Source organism: Prorops nasuta, unplaced genomic scaffold, assembly GCF_024137725.1.
Source record: "Prorops nasuta isolate Cenicafe-Biocafe unplaced genomic scaffold, Cenicafe_Pnas_1.2 PNAS00022, whole genome shotgun sequence".
NCBI classification, from domain to species: domain Eukaryota; kingdom Metazoa; phylum Arthropoda; class Insecta; order Hymenoptera; family Bethylidae; genus Prorops; species Prorops nasuta.
In genome coordinates, this window is record NW_027116819.1 from 3147461 (window position 1) to 3168314 (window position 20854).

The window sequence follows — 20854 nt, forward strand, 5'->3', positions numbered from 1 at the left end:
TTAAATAGTTTTCCAACTACACGCATGGATATCTATTTTGAATATAGAATACATATTTCATTACATCTATTATGATATTGTTAAGATTGATAGAAAGATATCAATTCTTTGAAAATGATATATTATATATCTAGTAACTGGATTAATTAAGGTTTTAGAACAGATAAATTTCACAAACAAATAGGACTAACAAAATATGTATTATATATTGAGGAAGGATATCCAAATGTGAATTATTTGAAGCTAAAAGCAAGATAAATTCAGCAGTATCCTTAAATGTATTGGAGAACAACATCCTCTCAAATTTAAAGAGAAGATATCCTATGGAAGAGATGCCAAACATTATAAGTAAAATAATTCAAGTGTCCATTCTTCAACTTTAATAGAACAATGGTTTACCAATCATCTTGACATTTACAAGATTAATTAGTCAATAGAATAGCTATATCTGAGTGTATATAAAAATAGCAAAAAATTAATCGTATATTTTGAAAACTAAAAGAAAGAACTAACAAGGCAAATCAAGAGACACGGTAGTGTCTCGACGGCAAGTACATAAAAGTAGGTATAGACGTGTCTATACCGCCGTCGAGGCACTACTGTATCTTATACAGCAAGTTTGGCTGTCTCAATTTTTAAATAGATTTTTCTCCGTAAATGAAACACTGTCATGATTTCAGTAAAGCTTTTCTTGAAATGGTTTGGAACAAGCTTTTATTTGAGCCCATAAACATCAAAATTGGTTCACGCAATCCAGAGATCTCATAATCTGTTAGCTATATATATAACGAATTTAATTTCTTTCCGTCATCTTCTTCTTCTCCAGCCAGAATGTATGTCTCGGGCTGAAGTTAATCGCTAAAGAAAATGACGTAATTTTTACAAACGCGACGTCTAAATAATCGATATAATCGATAACTAATATGGCGACTACTGTTAGCTGTCAATTGAATGTCAATTGAATTATAAGGTTTACCGGTATAACTTTAATATTTTTATAAAAATGAATTGGCTGTAATGATAGTGTGATAGTGTAATATAATCAAAACTACGGATAATTTAAGGGAGAAACATGAAGGAGCCAGCAAGATTATCAGATAAGTCACATTGTATTCAAAAATATGTATAAAATTTAATGTTCGGTGGTACTTTGTGGGATTTTTTTTATTGCAGGTTATATAAAATATTCCTTATATGCATATCCCTTGTATGCAGCTCTGATTTGAAGTCCTACCAATGCCAAATGCTCTAACAATTCTTGGAAATATCCTGTTATTGAAGAATGTAGATTGAGGAAGATTGTAAATGAAACAGAGAAGGATGAGGTTGTTACGTTAACTCATAATCAAGACACATGGTAGTGTCTCAACAGCAATTAACATAAACGTTTTTCAGTAAAGTTAGTGCATTGTAAAAAAAATTTGTTTTATTAAAACAAAGTTATATATAAGGCACCATTTCATAGTTTGCAGTTTGATGCCAAACCAGTGCCAAATAATGTAACAATTCTTGGAAATACCCTGTTATTGGGAAATGCAGATTAAGGAAGATTTTAAATAAAACAAATAATGTAACAATTCTTGGAAATACCCTGTTATTGGAGAATGCAGAAAAAGGAAAATTGTAAATGAAACAAATATCATATATGCGTACAAATATTTCAGACTAAATTATAGTAATGCTTGCTTGGAAAATATGAAGCATTCCGATGAACCTTCATTTATGTAGAGTACCAGTTGACTAGTGTTTGGATTTAAGCTAATTATACAATAATAGATGTTTACAAAAGACGCAAAGATACCCAAATATTACAGATCTTTAGTCTCAAGGAAGTTAAGTCACCAAGCACTAAAGAAAATGGAGATGGAGCAACATCGAATACTGGTAAGTAACTGAGATGCTTCATGTTTCTTCAAAAATTTATTTTCTTTGAAGATTGAGATTGTTAAATGATGAATTTGATTTTAGGTTTACTCGTAGTGTCATCATTTATTATTTTACAGTCACTGTGCAAGTGTATTATAGCAAATAGTAATACTTGTGCTTTGACTTAAATACATTTGGTACAATTGAATTAAAAATCCAATGAGGATTTTTCGCACACATACTGACTATTGGAGTTGGATCAAAGATTATGCTTTTCGCTCCTGTATTCTGAGACTTGAAACAGGCAAATATAAAAGCATTGAAAGATTGGCAGAGTAAGAATAAGCCAATTTTCAGAAAAACGTTGTCCATTGCTCAGCCACAATTTAAGTATGAGATTTATTAGATGAAATGATATAAAATGCAGTTAATAGCTGCTGATTGTTTTTCTCCATTACCTATGCAAGTATTCAAGACGAGAGGCAGTATACTGGTCATTGGTATGGATGAAAAAATGCACGTTTATTCTCAATGGAAAAAAACTCAGTCTAAAAATTAGTTGTTTCGACTGCATTTTGCAGCACCAGAAATCAGACCAGTTTCAAGTGTATAGAAATTTACGAAACGAAAATTTGAGGACTTTGGCACAGGAAATATTATAAGGACGACTTGCCAATGTATCTCCCATGTCACCTTTGTCAAGTGTTAGCAGCATAAAGGTGACAATGATTGGTGCTAAAAAGAAACGGCGTATGCAAAACGACAATGCCAACTTCGATTATATGCTTCATTGTATCTTATTTGAAGCTTTACGAATTGCTTTTCCAGTCTTGCCCCTGTATCACCTGAAGCAGCTGAGGGAGTTACTGAAGTTTGGCAAAGTTAGATGTTGGTAAAAAGTCAAATGTTGATAAACAGAAAATGTAAATTAATTAAAATATATACATTTTATTTCATTATTTTTATATGTTGAAAGTATGTTTATTGATTATGAAAAATTCCAGTCTTGCACCTGTATCACCTGAAGCAGCTGAGGGAATTACTGAAGTTTAGCAAAGTTAGATATTGGTAACAAGTCAAATGTTCCTAAACAGAAAATGTAAATTAATTAAAATATATACATTTTATTTCATTATTTTTATATGTTGAAAGTATGTTTATTGATTATGAAAAATTTAATCATACTTTTATTATGGTGAAACTGAAAACATTCAAAAACTAGCCTGAGCATTAATTATAAAGTTCATTTATACAAAATACATTACAAATATCAATAAAATCAATGTGTTGACTGCGATATTTTTTCAATATAAATATATATATTTTTATTAGTTAAGCGCTGCTGTTTCAAAAAATGAGAAGGGTGGAAATTTTCTTTAAAATCTGTAGAAATTAAAAGAATAATTTAATTTTTTAAATATTATACTCTTACAAAACGTTATGAAATCCCACAAAAAACAGACTTCGCCTGTAAAAAAAGGCGGCAAGTACATAAACCATCTATCATAAATAATATAGTAAAATTATCTAATTAAAAAAAGTAGTGAAATCCAAATATTAGGCAAGTATATTTTTTCACCTTAGCAAAAGTTAAATTTTCGAAAAAAAAGGAACAAAAAAGTTACTTGCCGGGCCCGTAATATCCATGCACAGTGAAAATTAGAATCGTATGTGGATCGGCTAACTTCACTCTGTATTTTAACATGACATTTGCTATACTACGCTATAGCTGAATCTCACACACGATTCAATTTCCCACTGTGCATGGACATTACGGGCCCGGCAAGTAACTTTTTTGTTCCTTTTTTTTCGAAAATTTAACTTTTGCTTAGGTGAAAAAATATACTTGCCTAATATTTGGATTTCACTACTTTTTTTAATTAGATAATTTTACTATATTATTTATGCTAGATGGTTTATGTACTTGCCGCCTTTTTTTACAGGCGAAGTCTGTTTTTTGTGGGTAAATGTTACATAAGATATGGAAGGATGTGGCGGATAAATAAGACATTTGCCTAAACAAAATGCGATTTGTCTCACATTGAATAATAAAAATCATTGCAACAAACAGCTATGCTTTACAAATATAAAACAGTTGTAATTTTGTATGTAATTTAACGAATATATGACTACTACAAGAATAGGTAATTACCATGTGTGTTTAGAATTTTGAGAAAGGGATGAAATAAAAATATGTTAATTAAACTAGCTTTAATTTAAAATAATAGCAATTAAAACATTGTCATACAAGATTATTAAATTTACAATAAGAGTTTGTTGTATATGCACTAATCGCTTACACATTCACTATTATAACATTAAGTCACAATTATTGAAATGACTGGGCCATACAGAGAAGTGCTTCATGTTTTAATACTTTTTCATTTATTAGTCTATAATTACTTTTTTCCTTAATTGAAAGTCATCATAACTGGATTTCAACTGTAACAAAAATAAAATAACCACAAAGTATATTTTCTTAAAAATTCACAATAATTTTCATTTTTTTTATTAATTTATACTCATCTGATATATTTTGTCTTCTCTGTTATTTATTAAAATCCTTCCTTCTTTTCCACAATCGTTTTCCGAAAATATTATTTTTGTTGATGATATAAAATTGAGGGTTAATCGCGCCATTTAACAGCTACGTACAAACTCCCTAGAAATCCCCTCGCCCCTCTGATTCTAACTACACAACGCCGCGACGCAAGATTAACGGGATCCCTCAAGCCCTCTGTAGCCAACATTACGGAACGAAAAACGAGAGAGAATTGTCCAGCGCTATTTTTCGACCGATTTCAATGTTTTTTGGCTTGTTGGAATTGTTAGGACTCGCACCGTGTCATAAATAAAGCCGTATTTTCCAAAAAACGTAAAAAAAATAAAATTGTTTAAAAATTTGCATTAATAATATTTAAACGCAAAACAAATTGAAAAATCGGGCTTCTTTATGACGAGGTGCCAAACCTAACGATTCCAACGAGCCCAAAAACATTGAAATCGGTTGAGAAATAGAGCCGTACCATTGTCCCGCGTTTCTGAGGTGGACGAAAAGCAAAAATTTTAAGAAAGAAAGCTAGGATTCCTCCCCTCTCGCGGATCACGCTAACGTGTTCCCCCACTCTAGCATCGAACCTTACTGCGAAGCTTTCCTCTCATATTTACGCTATTCTCCTATCTGTAGCTATACATATATAAATACTGCTAAAATAATGTTGAGAACATTTCATCTTGCCGATATAATGAAATTGCTAAAAATGCAATTATCATTTTGAAATAAAATTGTAGAAAAGGAGATTTCGTAATGCTTGAAATATAGGGCATACGGCGAAACGCGGGACAATGGTAAAGTCGTATTTTTCAACATAATTTGATGAAACTAGTAATAATTAAAGCCATTCTTCATGTAGATTGTCCTAAAGAGCTCGTATTTTCGGTAAAGCTTATAGTTTTTCAGCTATGAACGATTGAAGTTGCACGGCGCACAAATACATATTTCCTCTCCCGCTTAGATCAGCTTTTGCGCACGTCTATCCTCAATCGCTCATAACTGGAAAACTATAAGCTTTATCGAAAATGCGAGCTATTTAGGACAATCTACATGAAGAATGGCTTTAGTTATGACTAGTCTCATCAAATTCTATTGAGAAATACGCCTGTACCATTGTCCCGCGTTTCGCCGTATGCCTTATATTTCAAGCATTACGAAATCTTTTCTACAATTTTATTTCAAAATGATAATTGCATTTTTAGCAATTTCATTATATCGGCGAAATGAAATGTTCTCAACATTATTTTAGCAGTATTTATATGTGTATAGCTACAGATAGGGGAATAGCGTAAATATGAGGAAAGCTTTGCAATAAGTTTCGATGCTGGAGTGGGGGAACACGTTAGCGTGAGCCGCGAGAGGGGAGGAAGCCTAGCTTTCTTCCTAAAAATTTTTGGTTTTCGTCCACCTCAAAAACGCGGGACAATGGTACGGCTCTATTTCTCAACCGATTTCAATGTTTTTGGGCTTGTTGGAATCGTTAGGTCTGGCACCTCGTCATAAAGAAGCCCGATTTTTCGATTTGTTTTGCGTTTAAATATTATTAATGCGAATTTTTAAACAATTTTATTTTTTTACGTTTTTTAGAAAATACGGCTTTATTTATGACATGGTGCGAGTCCTAACGATTCCAACAAGCCCAAAAACTTTGAAATCGGTTGAAAAATAGCGCTGGACACTTCTCCTTCGTTTTTTGTTCCGTAATGTTGGCTACAGAGGGCTTGAGGGATCCCGTTAACGGGATCCCTCACGCCTACTTTATCGACAGTTCAAGTCAATAAACAATTAATTTAATAAAATTTAAATGCAAAGCAAATTGAACAATCGGGCGTTTGTTGGACAATGTGCTAGTCCTAACGAATCAAACGAACTTAAAAACACTCAAATTAGTTGAAAAATAACGCTGTACCATTGTGCCGCGTTCTTGAAGAGAGGTTACTTTTGGTTATTTCCACTTCAAGAACGCGGGACAGTGGTACAGCGTTATTCTTCGTCCGATTTGAGTTTTTTTAAGCTCGATTGACTCGTTAGAATTGGCACCTTGTCATAAAGAAGCCCGTTTTTGCAATTTGCTTCGCATTTGGCTTTTATTAAACGAATTGTTTATTGACTTGTACTGTCGGTAAAGCATGCGTGAGGGATCCCGTTAATGGCCAAAACACGTCCGAAAGCACTGAGAGCTTATTATACCTAAAACACTATACTTCGTTTCTTCTCTGTGAATCACACTTACTGTACATTTTGCGTGGTATATTCAATTCTCGCCAACAAACTATACAGCGTAGTATCTTCCAACATGGCGGACTTGGCAACGCTGATCCCACCTATCGGTGAGCCTCTTGGTAAATCTATTTACTTGATAAAATTTTAAATTGAATATTATTTACTATAGTTGGCAATTTTTACCAAATAGATAAGTTTTACTAAGATGTAGGTGGAACCACTGACCCTTAATCATTTTAAAATGTAACCATACACATATAAAAGTTGATTATTAATGCAATTTTGATATAAGATTGATTTTCGATTCCATTTTATACCATCTATTCACAGTTTGAAATGAATACAATGGATTTTTAAACACTCTGTATTTAAATTATATATTTCCGATTAACAGAAACAAACACGAAAATTGATTTTATATTTTTTTTACAGATCTGTAGCAGACAGATTTGTCCTCTCCAAACAAACAATCTGGAAATGTGTTTTTAATGTTGCCTATGCTCTACTTGATCATGTTCAAAAATATATTAAATGGGCCAATCAGAGTCAACTAATTAATATTCAACATGGCTTTTTATCAGCGAGCAATATACCTGGTATCATAGGATCTATATATATATATATATATATATATATATATCTATGTCATTTGAATATTTTGGAGACATTTTGAGGTAAGAATTACACAGTTTAAAGACTTTTATCGTTTTCGGAGACCGTCCCTAAAAAAATCTACATTAATTGGATAGTTTGAGGACGGTCTCGGAAGTATACAAATATATTAATTTAACACTTTCAGGACAGTCCCTAAAGTGTTAAGATATATTAATTTATTAATTTGAGGACAGTCCTGGAAGTATTGAATAGTTTATATTAAATGATCAGTTGGAAGACTTCAAATAGCTCAATAAACCTCTAATGTGTATTAAAGTTATTTAAGAGATTGTAGCATTGAAATTTGCTATGAGAAGTGTAATTTTAATCGTATAAAAATCGAAAATTGAATAAATTCAGGACATTCGAGATATAAGTAATATTTAATCAGAAAAAATATAGGAATATAGTAAACTACAGTTAGAGATAGTTTCAATTGCCTACAAAGAATGACATATTAATAATGGTGAAACCAGAATATAAGTACAATATAAAAGTAATACGATATGAGCAGTTAATTTAAATGGATACAAAACTAATTTCAATGGTCAGAAAATAGGATAATGATTAGATTGCGGATATGATAGGATGAATGGGAAGATTAAAATCATGCAATATCAACAATATCGAGAGAAGTATCGACGTACGCTATATAACTCAAAGACCGACGATTCAGTTTGATATTGTGCAAAACTAGGACATTACCATAGAAAAGTATATCAGACTTCATCACTGTACCTAAACTAACCATTTTAAGCCAGAAATATTTCAATAGTACGTATAGGATGGATTTCATGTCGCCTTAACATAAATGTAAGAAGTATATGGAGATGATCAAACACATGACTGTTGATTAACAGGTACTTCTGTGTGGATGATACACATAATAAAAATTCTACATTATTAATGGATTTCTCATAAAATTACCACTTTGTGTAAATCATAAAAATATTACAGAGATTATGGAATGGAATTTGAATGAAGAGAAGAGAGAGAGAGAGAGGACAGGCAGAATAAATTGTTGATAGAATAAGTTCGAAGAAAACAAAATATGTTATAAACACCAATAATAGCTAAGCTGGTAACACCCAAATCAAAGCTTTAGTATTGTATTTAATAAAATTTAACATCTTAAGAAAATTCTTTGGAAGGAATTTATTAGTTTCAAGACTTCAATTAATATGAAACGTTGCATCCATAACAGGGATTATTGTACTAAAAAAATGATGAAGCTTACTAAATTTAAAATTATCTAGAATCCATTAAATTTAAGTTTCTATGATAATGATTTACTCGTTCTTTCAGTTGGATAATATCAAAGGATATTCGGAACGAGATCTGAAGATATTTTTATAAAATCGAGGATACAATAGCTGTATATGAATAAACTGGTTAACTGTTTCGTCGAATACATTAAGGATTATTGTGCAGGTCAAGGTTGAAAATAGCTTTTCAGCTTTGAAGAAGCTTATGCCTAAGATGAACGTTGCATTGTACAATTTTCAACTATAATTCCAGGAAATTTGTTACTCGGCAATCATGCTGACAGTAATTTACAGGTGGCGCTTTCTATATAGCTAATAAGCGTATAATGTAAATAATATATTAACACCGTATGCATAAAAAGCTCTCTTGAAGTTAAGAGAAAGAATATGCGATTTGAAAATCATGACTATTGTTAGCCTGTAGATGACGGGTTTAGCCACTTAAAAATTCGCCTGTTTTATATGTATATGCTTTACATTGCATACATGGATAGATTTGTTGCAAAATAAATAATCAGTTCCAATGGAAAAATGCTGTCCTCTTAAAGGTAATTTATCCATGGTCAAGTGAATAAATTCTTCTGACATACCTTATTTATTTAAATAGCTTTTGGTGTAAACACTTATTTCAAATCTTATATTTCTGAAATAATAGTCCATTTCTTTGTTATCGATTCTGTTAGATACATATAACGCGTGTCGCATTGTATAATATCGCACTTGTCCCAAAAGTGAACAGTTTATGAATACAGAAGTCTCCAAACTAAACAATTCATGACTATACGAGTCCCCAAACTAAGCAATTCATAACTATACGAGTCCCCAAACTAAACAATTCATAACTATATGAGTCTCCGAACTAAATAGTATGTACCTCATGTATTTCAAAAGAGCAAAGCCTCGAACACTTAAGCCTACGGCACACTATGCTGGATTTCGTGCTAGAATGCTTGCTAGAATTGTGAAGACCAATGATGATTCAGTTGTGAATTAAATATAATAATCTCATTGGTCCTTCACAAATCTAGCAAGCATTCTAGCACGAAATCCAGCATAGTGTGCCGTAGGCTTTATGCTACTATAGTTTGAAAACACATTGGATACGCATCTTCGAAACTATCATCTTAAATGTTTAGAAGCAAACTCGTAGACGGAGGTGGATAAAATTAATGTTATTTGCTAGCAGTAACTTTACGGCATCGAAGACATTTTTCACTGGTAATGGTGTCAGAGTATCTATAAAACATATTTTAAATGATATAAGAAGAAAGAGAGAAAGAGAGAAATTGAACGTTGGGTGGAATAAGCTGGAAACGAGTCAAATAAACTGTAGATATAACACGTAACAATGTAGTCACACCGATGCTCATGCTTCATTGTTATATTTAATAAAATTTGAATCTTATAAAAATTAATATGAGGAGACTGGTTATGTAGAGACTATATATTTTTGGGCGTTTTCCAATTATCGGATAAAAATCGACACAGTGAGACATAAATAGACGCCAATTATGTTTGTTTCACTATGTCGATTTTTGCGCTAGTTAAAAAACGCCCTGTATAAACCGTTTCCCTAAAGCCTATGCCTGATTGTACTCAAAAATTTATACAACTTTATTAGTTTAAAAGCGTTTTGGTTATATTAAATATAAAATTATTTTTATAAAGATTTACTTACTTTTTGATTTCAAAAATACCAAAAAATTATTATTAAGTGGTACTGAAAATTTTTTAAAATACCGAGGATATAATATTGGAACATGTGATTAATATTTACATTTCAGTGAAAATTTAGATTAGAAATCACGTAGTAATTTTTTGACGATGCATTTATGTCACTGACATTCTTTAAACAATAAGCAATTGCGTATAATTTTTGTCCAAATTTACCCTTTTAACCATTGAAACTAAATTATGGAAATATTTTCTTCACTGCTTCCTTGTGCACAAGAGTATGTTGAACATAATGGCAGACGAAACTAGGTAGCAAAACTGCATACACTATTATTAAAGCAACTGAAAACGGAAGCATAAGCTGTTTCAAGATAATTTGCTTTCGCTCTGGTTTCAGATTTCTTGAATTAGGTTTATGTGCTCTATATCATTTCGTTTAGTAATTAATCTAATCCAACACCAGTACGACGTGAATAACTACAACAAATTCTCTGAGTAGTTTTTTTCCAGTTATGCAGATATTATGTGGTAAAAAATATAACCTAACCCTACGTTTGTCAATTTTTTTTCGACAATTTACTTCAATGAAGACAGTCTTTTACATCTTCCACATTTTCCCCCTATGAAAAAAAGAATAATAAATCAGAAAGTAATCCTGCAAATTCTTCAGATTTTTTGTTTCGTTTGTCAACCATAAGATAATTGAAAAAAACAGTTTTAATTAGTATACTAAATAGAAAAATACATTTTTCAAAAAATATTGCAACATTGCTTTAATATAGTAATTTTTGAGTATTGACATATAATATTAACGCTTTTTTAATAATACATAAATTTATAATAAACATTCATAATGTTAAACATTTGTGCCAAAATTGTTTACAATTAAAATAAACAAAATAATTAATCTCTGTACGATATCCCTTAAAATAAAACTTTTGCTCACACAAACGTATATAAAATCATAGTTTATTGGTTCCTTCTATATTTTTTTCGCTAGTGCTAATACTTTGACTAAATCAAAAGAGTATTAAACAAAAATACACGTAATAATTCGACGATCGTACCTTCCATTCCACATACAATACCCCTAAAGGAATTATGAATATTTTCAGGCCGTGTATACATTAAGAAATATGTTGATAAAGATACGCTTTCCCATTTTCAACTTTCGCTCTCAAATATCTAAAATCCTAATGTTGCTATTACTATATATATTATTAAACTGTTGCAAAATCAGTAAAAAAAAATTTAATCGATAAATAGTTTTTCAGACACGTGAAAGCGATAGTTAAAATATGAGAACCTTTATATTTTTCGGTTTTATAGCAGTTAGACTTAAAACAAATTATAAAAAATCAAAAAAATTTGGATTTTTGGAGATGTAACCAAGTACGTACTTGAGCAACTGTTCTATTTTCTAAACAAGGTGTTGAATTTATTAATGCTTGTATTTCCTTCGTATGCAGAGTTTTATTGTTTTTCTTCATATTTTCATAAAAAGCATTAAGAACAGTTGACTTTGCTTCTTCCGTCCACATTATTCTTTGACGTTTTTTCGCATTATTTGCATGACCTAGATGAAAGGAATACATTAATAGTATAAATTTTTTTAAGCATTATAACTTTAAACATCAATTAAGTAAAAATAGATTAACTTACCTATATTGAATTTCCTTTCTCTTTTATTAGACGTATCGTTTTTATTAGGACTCTCATATTCAGATTCTGTAAATACAAAAATTGAATATATATAAATACATGAAAAATTAGTAATTAAATAATATTAATTTACCATCACTCGACCCTGACAATTCATTTTCCTGTATATTTTTGTCACTTTTATTATAGTTTTCGCCATTAACATTTTCATTCTCCAAATTATTATTTTCATCATCGCTACAATCACTATCGTTGTATCCTTGCGCATGCTCTAAAATTTTTGATATTCCCAAAATATCCTTAGAAAGCAAGGGCTGCCGATAATGTTTTAAGTGAATCTTTTCGTGGTGACCCATGAAATCGGCAAGATCGGTAACCTCATTGGAACTTAAGTTTAAAGCTATGCAGTTCGTTGCTACATGTTTTCGAAGTTTTGTCCCGCGTAATGTCTCAGGCATATCAGCGCCACATTCATTTGAAAAACGTCTCAATAACTGACAGGCATTTAGATGCTTTTCCACGAGATTATCTGGACCAGGTAATCCAAATACATATTTATTGTTTTCGTGAACTCTTGCTTTTTTTCTGTATTTTAACATCATCTTAATACTCTCAAGCATGCCGTTGTCTAGCAGAACGGAAACTGTCCGGCCTAATTTTCCTCTAATTTGAAAACGTACATACCGCTTTGCAACCTCTCGTCCTCTTTTACTTAAAGAGGCATACTCCTCTGGATTTTCATTCTTACTAATTCGCTGATAGTTATTAAAATCGTCCAATAAAATTCTCTCCATTTCACCTGGTCGGCGTCTGTTAAAAAGTTGAATGGTAATTAGAGTTGTTTCCGCTAAAGCATGCCATGCTGTTAGTACGAATTTTTCTTGCAATTTTTTATGGGCTTCATTTCTTCGTGTTAACAAGAATTTTGTTAATTTCTTGATATCGTTTACACTTGGAAGTACTGTTTTTTTATGCCTTCGAATTTGTGTTTGAGACTCAAGTACTGTTTTACTAACTTCCGCCGTGTAATTAGCTTTTTTTATTTTCAAAAAATTTTCTGCATTCGTTTGTTTTTGAACATTATTATATTTAATACACTCTGATATCCAATGCTGACCAATATCGGATATCAACGTGCCAATAGTTGCAGCCGTTTTCGGAGAAAGATATAGTTCTTTAGTCTGGTCATATCTTCCAATAATATTAACAGCTTTTATAAAAGTGTCGTAAAATTTGGGGTTGAAAATATCTTCAAAATTTGCAATATCATCTCTTAAGTCTTTCATCGTTAATAATAGACGTGCTATTAATCTTAACTGTGCACGTATCATTTTAAAATGATGAGCCGAATGTTTATATTTATTGCATAGATGATTACCGTATATAACAATCAGTTCATCATTCCGAACAACGGATGTCACAATGTCTTGTCGTAACGGTGGTAAAACCTTACTTTTTAATGTAAAACATGCTTTTTCGTGAACATTTGGAACAAGTCTTCGCCCTAAAACTTTTATTGAGTGACTTTTTCGCGCACCTCGGTTAGTACATAATCTGACATGTACATGAGCTGTTTTTTTACTTAGGTATACTTTACAGCTTGGGCAAGGTATATAATAATCCGCTGTTCTCGGCATTTCAATATTTGGGCGACGACTAACAACGAAATTACAGGTTTCTAAAGATGACGTAGTATTATGAAGAAAATTTCCCCTTTTTCTGATTTCAGCAATAATTTTCTTACGCTCCACATTGTTTTTCGGAAGTACTGCAAATCGTTTCACATCTACCTCCTCGCGGTGGACAGTTTCCAAGTGTCTCGAAAGTTTTGAATAAAATTTGTTACAATAAAAACAACAATTTTTTTTGGTTCCGTCGCTACTATGTTGAACAACAACTTTTTCTGAGTTACGAATTGCAGTACCGACTGCTCTATCCATTAAAGACACATTTAAGCCATGTGATCCTGCGCTTTCTTCGTTTGCTTCTTTCCTCGATGTCTGTATATTTTCGTCTGAATGGATGCTTTGATCAGATGGAACATAATCTGGATCATTCTCATTTTCATGATCCAAATATTTTTCCTCAAAATTATCTACAACTTCCTCCAAATTATCAATTGCAGTAACGACCGTTGTTCCCTTTACATTTTGAGGCTCGCTAATATCTGAATTCCCGTTTAACTGGCCATCCTTATTAGAAACTTCGTAATCATTATTATTTTCATCTCCACCTAAAAATTAAACGTAATCAGTAGTATTCTTTGTAATTATACTAGAAATAATAAGAAACAACATTTAGATTTAAGAAAAAAACATGGTCAAACCTAGCTCATAAGAAATATCTTGACCACAAATTCTTTAAACTGCTTTGTGTAAAAAATACAAAATTATTTTTAATATCTCGTACCATTTTTCTATTATTTGATTTTTACTTAGGTTATAACATTGCATTAGCAGCAAGAATGAGAAAGAGAATTACAAAGGTAACAAGAGCAAGTGCTTTCTCTTTCTTTCGCTTTTAATTCTGAACAATGTTATAAACTAAATTAAAAATGAAAATGATTTAAAACTGGTGCAAGATAAATGAAAGTTTTATTTGACTATTTTACTTAAAACGGTCCAATGAAACTGTGTTTACAATATTTACTATAACCATGCGTTACACTCTGCATTACGTCTTGTATTACTTAAGATGTGGAATTATTTTAAAATTCAATTGCATACAAGCTAAATACACTTGAAAGTATAGCTTTTATTCTTTTGACGTTTCCATAAAGAAGTCAGTATAAATATTTCCTTTGCATGAGATATTGCATATGTGACAAAAACTCCTATTTTTCTGTATAATTATCGATAACTCTATGAAACATGATCGTGTAAATATCGTTGGGAGCCATTGTAAGAAAAACATATAATATACTAAAAGATGGATTTAGTTTTGTTTATGTATAACTTCTATTAATTTCAGTCGTGCATATTTTTTTTAGCGAGGGCCTTTATTTGCAAAGTTATACGATTCTATTTTTTTTAGCGGCTTTTAAATAAAAGTACGACTTATAATATGGTTTATGTATTTTTAAAACAAACGTTTTATGCTTCATTCTGAATTTTTCACAATATTGTTATACTCATTTTATTCTGAGCTACAGTGGTTTGAATTCTTTTTTATTTGTATTGTACACACCCAATTTTCAGTACAGAACTGCTCAAATTTGCTGTTCACATAGTATTTTCGATACGCAAAATATATTTTGTACATATTATATGAAACAAAATGTGCTTCGCATTCTAACTTTGCAGGCTACTATGATAAAAATATTGTATGCAATACCTACGTAAGTTTCTCTACTCGTGAAAAATTGATACTCTGCGCAATAATAACATAAAGTAGTGCGCAGTTAGAAGCTAACCATGAGTTCATTGTTAAATTTATGATAAAATGTATTTCCTATGTACTCACCCAATTCATCTGGACTTCTCTGAGGAATAAGCCATGGAGTGCTAATAGCTGTATTAGATATACCTTTCAATTGTATCATTACTGTAACGAAATTTATATATGAATATTAATTGAAAATTTATTTACTTAAATCATGAAATTTACCTTCAATTTGTTCTTGAGAGGAAAGAATTTTATCTTCGATTATAATTGGCTTAGACGAAGTAAACGGTGAACTATTTCCGCTATCTCCTTTTTCTAATAATGTAGTGTTATTTGTTGGAGGTATTTCAATAAATGTAATATCTTTTAACAAACTATCCGTTATAATTAATTGCGAAAGACAGTTTTCTGTTAATTCTGCAGGTTTAAATGGAGTAGAAGCCGCGGTTTTCTTTACAGCTTCTTTCTCGAATAATGTGACGTTATCTAATAGAGGTATTTCGGTTAGCTCACATTCATTAAGGAAATTATCAATCTTAGAAGTATTTAATAATTTCTCATCTAAAACATTAATCTGTTTTAAATTTCCAAATAAATATACGTGTTACTTTTTTGTAAATTTGTTGTTACCTTTCGAAGAATCCATAATATCAGGATAGTTAAAAGAACGGTAATTAATATTTGCAATACTTTCATCCATACTTTCATCTCTAATAGTAAATACATTATTGAACTGTTCAATACCTGAAAATAATATATCAGTCTTTAATATATTAATATGTATATATATAATAATCAATAGAAGGTTGAAGTTATTCTAGAGTTTCAGTCGACAGTTACAAGAGCCAGTTCATTACAATTTAGCTATAAACCATACTACTCACAATCACTAGAATATATAACTTTTAACTAAAAGTTCTACTATTTTAATAGGGAAAATGAAATTTTAAAATAATTACTAGAATTATATTCCTTCAGCATTAGTGGGTTAAGTATAATTCTTTTTGATGTGAATTTTAGTACCATATAAAAGACACTAGTTTTACGCAGGTAAACTAAATCCTACACACTAAATGTTGCAGTCTACCAATCATCTAACTTATATAGAGTTTGTTAAATGAAACAGTCAGAATCTAAATTTAACGTCCTTGCGTATTATTTTGAATACAGAAATTAATTTTGGGTTTTAAACCTATATGAATGCCAATTGAAAGACACCATAAAAAGATCTCTCACAAAAGATTGATATCTCTTATAGTTATGAAGTAAAAAAGAACTTTACTTAAATGGTTAGAGTTGTTTTGTCTGGATTACCCTATATAACTGTTGATCAAAAGCAACTTATGCATCCAACAATTTAAGTTTGTAAAAAATAGCTTTCTCTTGTTGAACAATACTTAGATAATACTAAACTATTAAAACTATAGAAGTAGATACATAAGTTTATATAATACAGATTAATTAACCACCCTTTTTAATTCCTTTGAAACTACTCACTTTATAAGAATTATTTATTTATGACCACTATTCAGTCTTACAAAACTTAGTCAAGTGAAGATATTCAGTTACTTTCAGCTATAACTTAATTTGTAATGTAAGCAAGTAAATATTTAACCATGGATAAACTTAACCACAAGTAAGTGTAATGAAGCTTAACAAATAATTACAAAAAGCAGTATTAACATTTTACCTGAATGGCTAGTCTTACCATTAATTTTTTCCAATCGAGTCAACATCACATTTGGAATATTTAAATGAAGATTCCTTTGAATATCCTTAAGAATTTGATAATCATCTGAAATTTTTAATGTTTTTGTTAAATGATAACAGGTATTTTATTTTTATAAAGTTTAAATGCATTAGATATATTATATTCTACAGTGCCATGTTTAAAATTTTAACCAGATCTAATCAATATCTATTAGATTAATCTGTTCGTTAGGTTGAATATTCTGAAGATATTTAAATGAAAACCAAGCTAAAAGATTACATAACAGGAGCTATACTACTTTTTTTAGCTGTATCTTAACTTAATCGTACTTAGTGATCTAGGCTGTAATAACAGTAGCTATCATTGAATTTAAAATAACTTACAAAAAATTACATATATTTAAAGAGCAGGAATTTTATAGCCAATAATATTATTTAATGTTCTATGTTCTTTCTTAAAATATTGTAAGTCCTATAGATATTTTAAAATGGAATGTAAAATGTTAAGCAATATTGTGTGCTTGTAGGAAGTTAATAATAAGTAATATGTGCAATAATCAATAAGATGAGAATTTAATTAAGTCATGGCAGAATTACGTGATTAGATTTATTATATTCAATGCACTGATAATTATTTTATTGAAAGAGTTATTGAAATATTTAGATTATAAATGACATGATTTGTTTATTAATTCTTTCGGTCACCCCCTAGACAAATGGCTGATTCAACTTTTCCAATTTATTGCATGAAAACATAAAGCATTTATAAATTTTATCATGTGATAAAAGATTTAAAATACATTAATTTTTTGGTAAAGCACCATTATTAATCTCATTATCGAACGATTGAATCTTGAAAAAATAAATTCATTCTACCTTCAAACCTCTTATTTTCATTTTGTAAATTAAAAAATGGTAGCTGAAAGGTTTAATGTATACCGTTTCGAATTGATATATTACTGTTGGACGAAAAAAAGTTATTAAAGCAATTTTAATAATATATTAGAAATACTTACTATGCCTAAACACTATATTTTTCAATTTATTTCTACTAATATTTTTCTTGATATCATAACCAGAGTTTGTAGAAATTAAAGCAAACATTTCTTCACCGTTAGTACACCAAAGTCTAATTCTTTGTGAAGAATAAAATGGTATAATTAGAATTGTCGACGTCTTTGTTGAAACAATGGAGTACTGCAATAATCCAAGTTAATTCGTATTAGTGTTGCAATGGCGGAAAGTAAAGGATATTGGGAATATGGGAGGATCAGATATTCACTTTTTCAAAAATGGAATGTGTTCAGCGTAGTCAAATGTAGTGATAATAGATGGCGAGAATTGGCTACCCCCACTCTGACTACTATTCCTATTGCAGCACAGGGTAATGGTGGTCAGAGTAAAGGTACGGAAATCTCGCAATCTATCATCATTGGCCATATGTTCTGTAACTTTAACGAATATTATCGGTATCGGTATAGTGCAATAACGACATGTCAGTATATATATATGTATACAGATATGCTATTGTTTTTGGTTCTTACCATTATGAAAATTTTTGTTATACTTGCAAAATACGGGGACTAACCAACATTTAAATAAGCGGTTACGATTTTATCATATGAATGGTCAAACTTTTGCTTCAAGCAATCAGTTGATAGAGGGTACATTTATGTACCGCGCGATTCGAATTAATTGCTCTATCAATCTTACTACCTACATACTCAGATAATTTACTGTGCGTACTAGGACTGTTAACGTGTTTGGCGCGAATAGTGTACTGCGTGAACTCACCTAGAATCTATAATCAGTTATTTAAATGTTCAGTGTGCTAAACATAGTGAATGATTGATATAAAAAGTGGTAAAGGTGAGTCCATTCAAACCTGTAAGGCAAAATATTACCATGTGGGTAGCTAATTTGTTGTTAATTAACCAATCAACATAGGTATTTTCGACAAGTCTCAATCCTACACATGGTACAATTTTACCTTATAGGATTTGGTTGGACTCACACCCTAAACCACAATTTAAATAAAGATTTTCAATGAACTTTGAGCTGAAGCTTTGAGAATACCTATACAGATTTATGAATAGTGGATTTAGGGTGTCTGCTGAAACATTCAACGCAGCATATAGAATCTGATGTATATTATCGTTGATGTATCTACTAATAAGTTTCATATCTTGTTTTCCAATTAACACTGTACTGACAAACGTCGTTATTAGATTTCTTTTGTATTTACATATGAAGTAATTATACTAATTTTAAGAGATGAGTCTTAACAGTGCCACCTGACTATTAAAGATGATATGAGACAGTGTGTGCTTTTTATAAATTGAATGCAACCTTATATTATTTTTAATCATTATTATTAACAAAACTATAGATAGGTTTAAATAATTTTTGTAATTGTTGGAAACGAGAAAATTCCAGATACTAATTTGATTAAATTCAAAGCTGTTTTATTCACCCATTTTTGGTAAATATTTGTCATTAAGTGCTTAGTGGGATCTGGTTTATTTGATATTATCACAGTACTACAGTATAAATTAAAAACGTATTTAACAACTGCAAATATTTTGTCAAATTAACGAGATACTCTGAGACGTCTAGTTTTATTTATAAAAAACTTATTAAATTTTCCTTTCTCCCTTTCTTTCTCTCTTAATATCACGTTTGAAAAATAAGAATGAGGGGTATTAGAAGGTATAATAGGCACACAAATGTATGATATAGTATAGGTATAAATCATAAAATACACTTAAGAAAGGAGAATATTGAATATTTAAAAAAGCAGACATTTGATTGATATAATTAGTCTGTTTGAAGTAATAGCAAATTTATTTTTAAGTTAATTATTTAATGATGTATATTAGCTTTACATCAGTTTAAGCCATCAGATATTTAATATAAAATTCAAACAACTTACTTGTATTAAAGCCATAATATAGATGATAACGATCAATGAAAATAACTTTAATTTTTTCCAGGACTCCATATTACCTCTCAGTTTCATTTTGATAAGTGTAAATGAAAGTATTATTTAGAAGAATCTGCAAAAAAATAATTACATCTAATTTCATAATAATATATAATTTACTACAAAGAGAATAGAATAAAATATTAATCTGAAATTACCGTTGAAATTATACATATATGTATAATTATATGATGTTCTATCCGTTATAATTCTTTCAAAAGCTATACCTATTATCAACTCTCTAAATCATCAAAATGGGATAAAACCTATACTACCAGAAACACTGCTTCTATCAAATCAAAACAAACTATTCATCAGCAAGATTTATTTGCTTCATTTTTTATTCTATCATCACCTTGACTTATATTTTATTAACCTTAAATATGAAAAGTCGATCAGACGATGCATACATTCTGGCGGCAAGTAGATTCATTGCTGCACATTGCTAGGTTGGTGGAATTCAACATTTAACGGAAACAGGTTTTGAATAATTATTGAGGGTGCTTGTGCTTGCATTCCGCAATCAAGTTCTGGTTATAACTCAACGGATTAGCAGTGATACAACTTTCAGAAAAATATACTAGACGATACTATTATTGCTATTAAAAATTTAAGTTGGTATACCTGCTTAATCCCGACTTTTGAGATGACGGATCAGGACTATATACATCTAACGATAAAACGTTTATACTACTTTGACGTTAGATATTAAAAGCTATCGTAGTAATTTTTTATTGTTATACATTACTTTTAATTCGAACATCATCCAGTTTTATGCATGTAGCACAGAATCTCATTTCTAATAAAATAAAAATCATATAAGTATTTTTAGCTTATTAGATGACAGACTATAAATTATATTAAAATGTTATTACTTTG

The 20854-nt window shown here is 30.3% G+C and overlaps 1 protein-coding gene and 1 long non-coding RNA gene across 4 annotated transcripts; one reads left to right on the forward strand and one right to left on the reverse strand.

Annotated features, from left to right (window-relative positions):
* Positions 1 to 8283: 8283 nt before the first annotated feature.
* LOC136781267 (uncharacterized) lies at positions 8284 to 9977 on the forward strand. The gene is made up of 2 exons (XR_010823892.1): positions 8284 to 8378; positions 8603 to 9977. It is a non-coding gene; the product is annotated as an uncharacterized lncRNA (long non-coding RNA).
* A 131-nt stretch (positions 9978 to 10108) lies between these two features.
* LOC136781266 (uncharacterized) lies at positions 10109 to 20571 on the reverse strand. Of its 3 annotated transcripts, none has more exons than XM_066740118.1 (10): positions 20134 to 20571; positions 19925 to 20048; positions 18009 to 18189; positions 16991 to 17077; positions 15913 to 16026; positions 15505 to 15768; positions 15361 to 15441; positions 12032 to 14131; positions 11899 to 11964; positions 10109 to 11812 (listed from the first exon to the last, which is right to left on the reverse strand). In XM_066740118.1, the coding sequence occupies exons 2-10, from the start codon at positions 20009 to 20011 to the stop codon at positions 11595 to 11597; spliced, it is 3198 nt and encodes a 1065-aa protein (XP_066596215.1). In that variant the 5' UTR covers positions 20012 to 20048; positions 20134 to 20571; the 3' UTR covers positions 10109 to 11594. The 3 variants fall into 3 exon arrangements, with proteins under 3 accessions (XP_066596215.1, XP_066596214.1, XP_066596216.1); XM_066740117.1 differs by having other exon boundaries at positions 15505 to 15843; positions 20134 to 20570; XM_066740119.1 differs by lacking the exons at positions 19925 to 20048; positions 20134 to 20571 and adding exons at positions 18275 to 18443; positions 18537 to 19795 and having other exon boundaries at positions 15505 to 15843.
* Between the last annotated feature and the right edge of the window lie 283 nt (positions 20572 to 20854).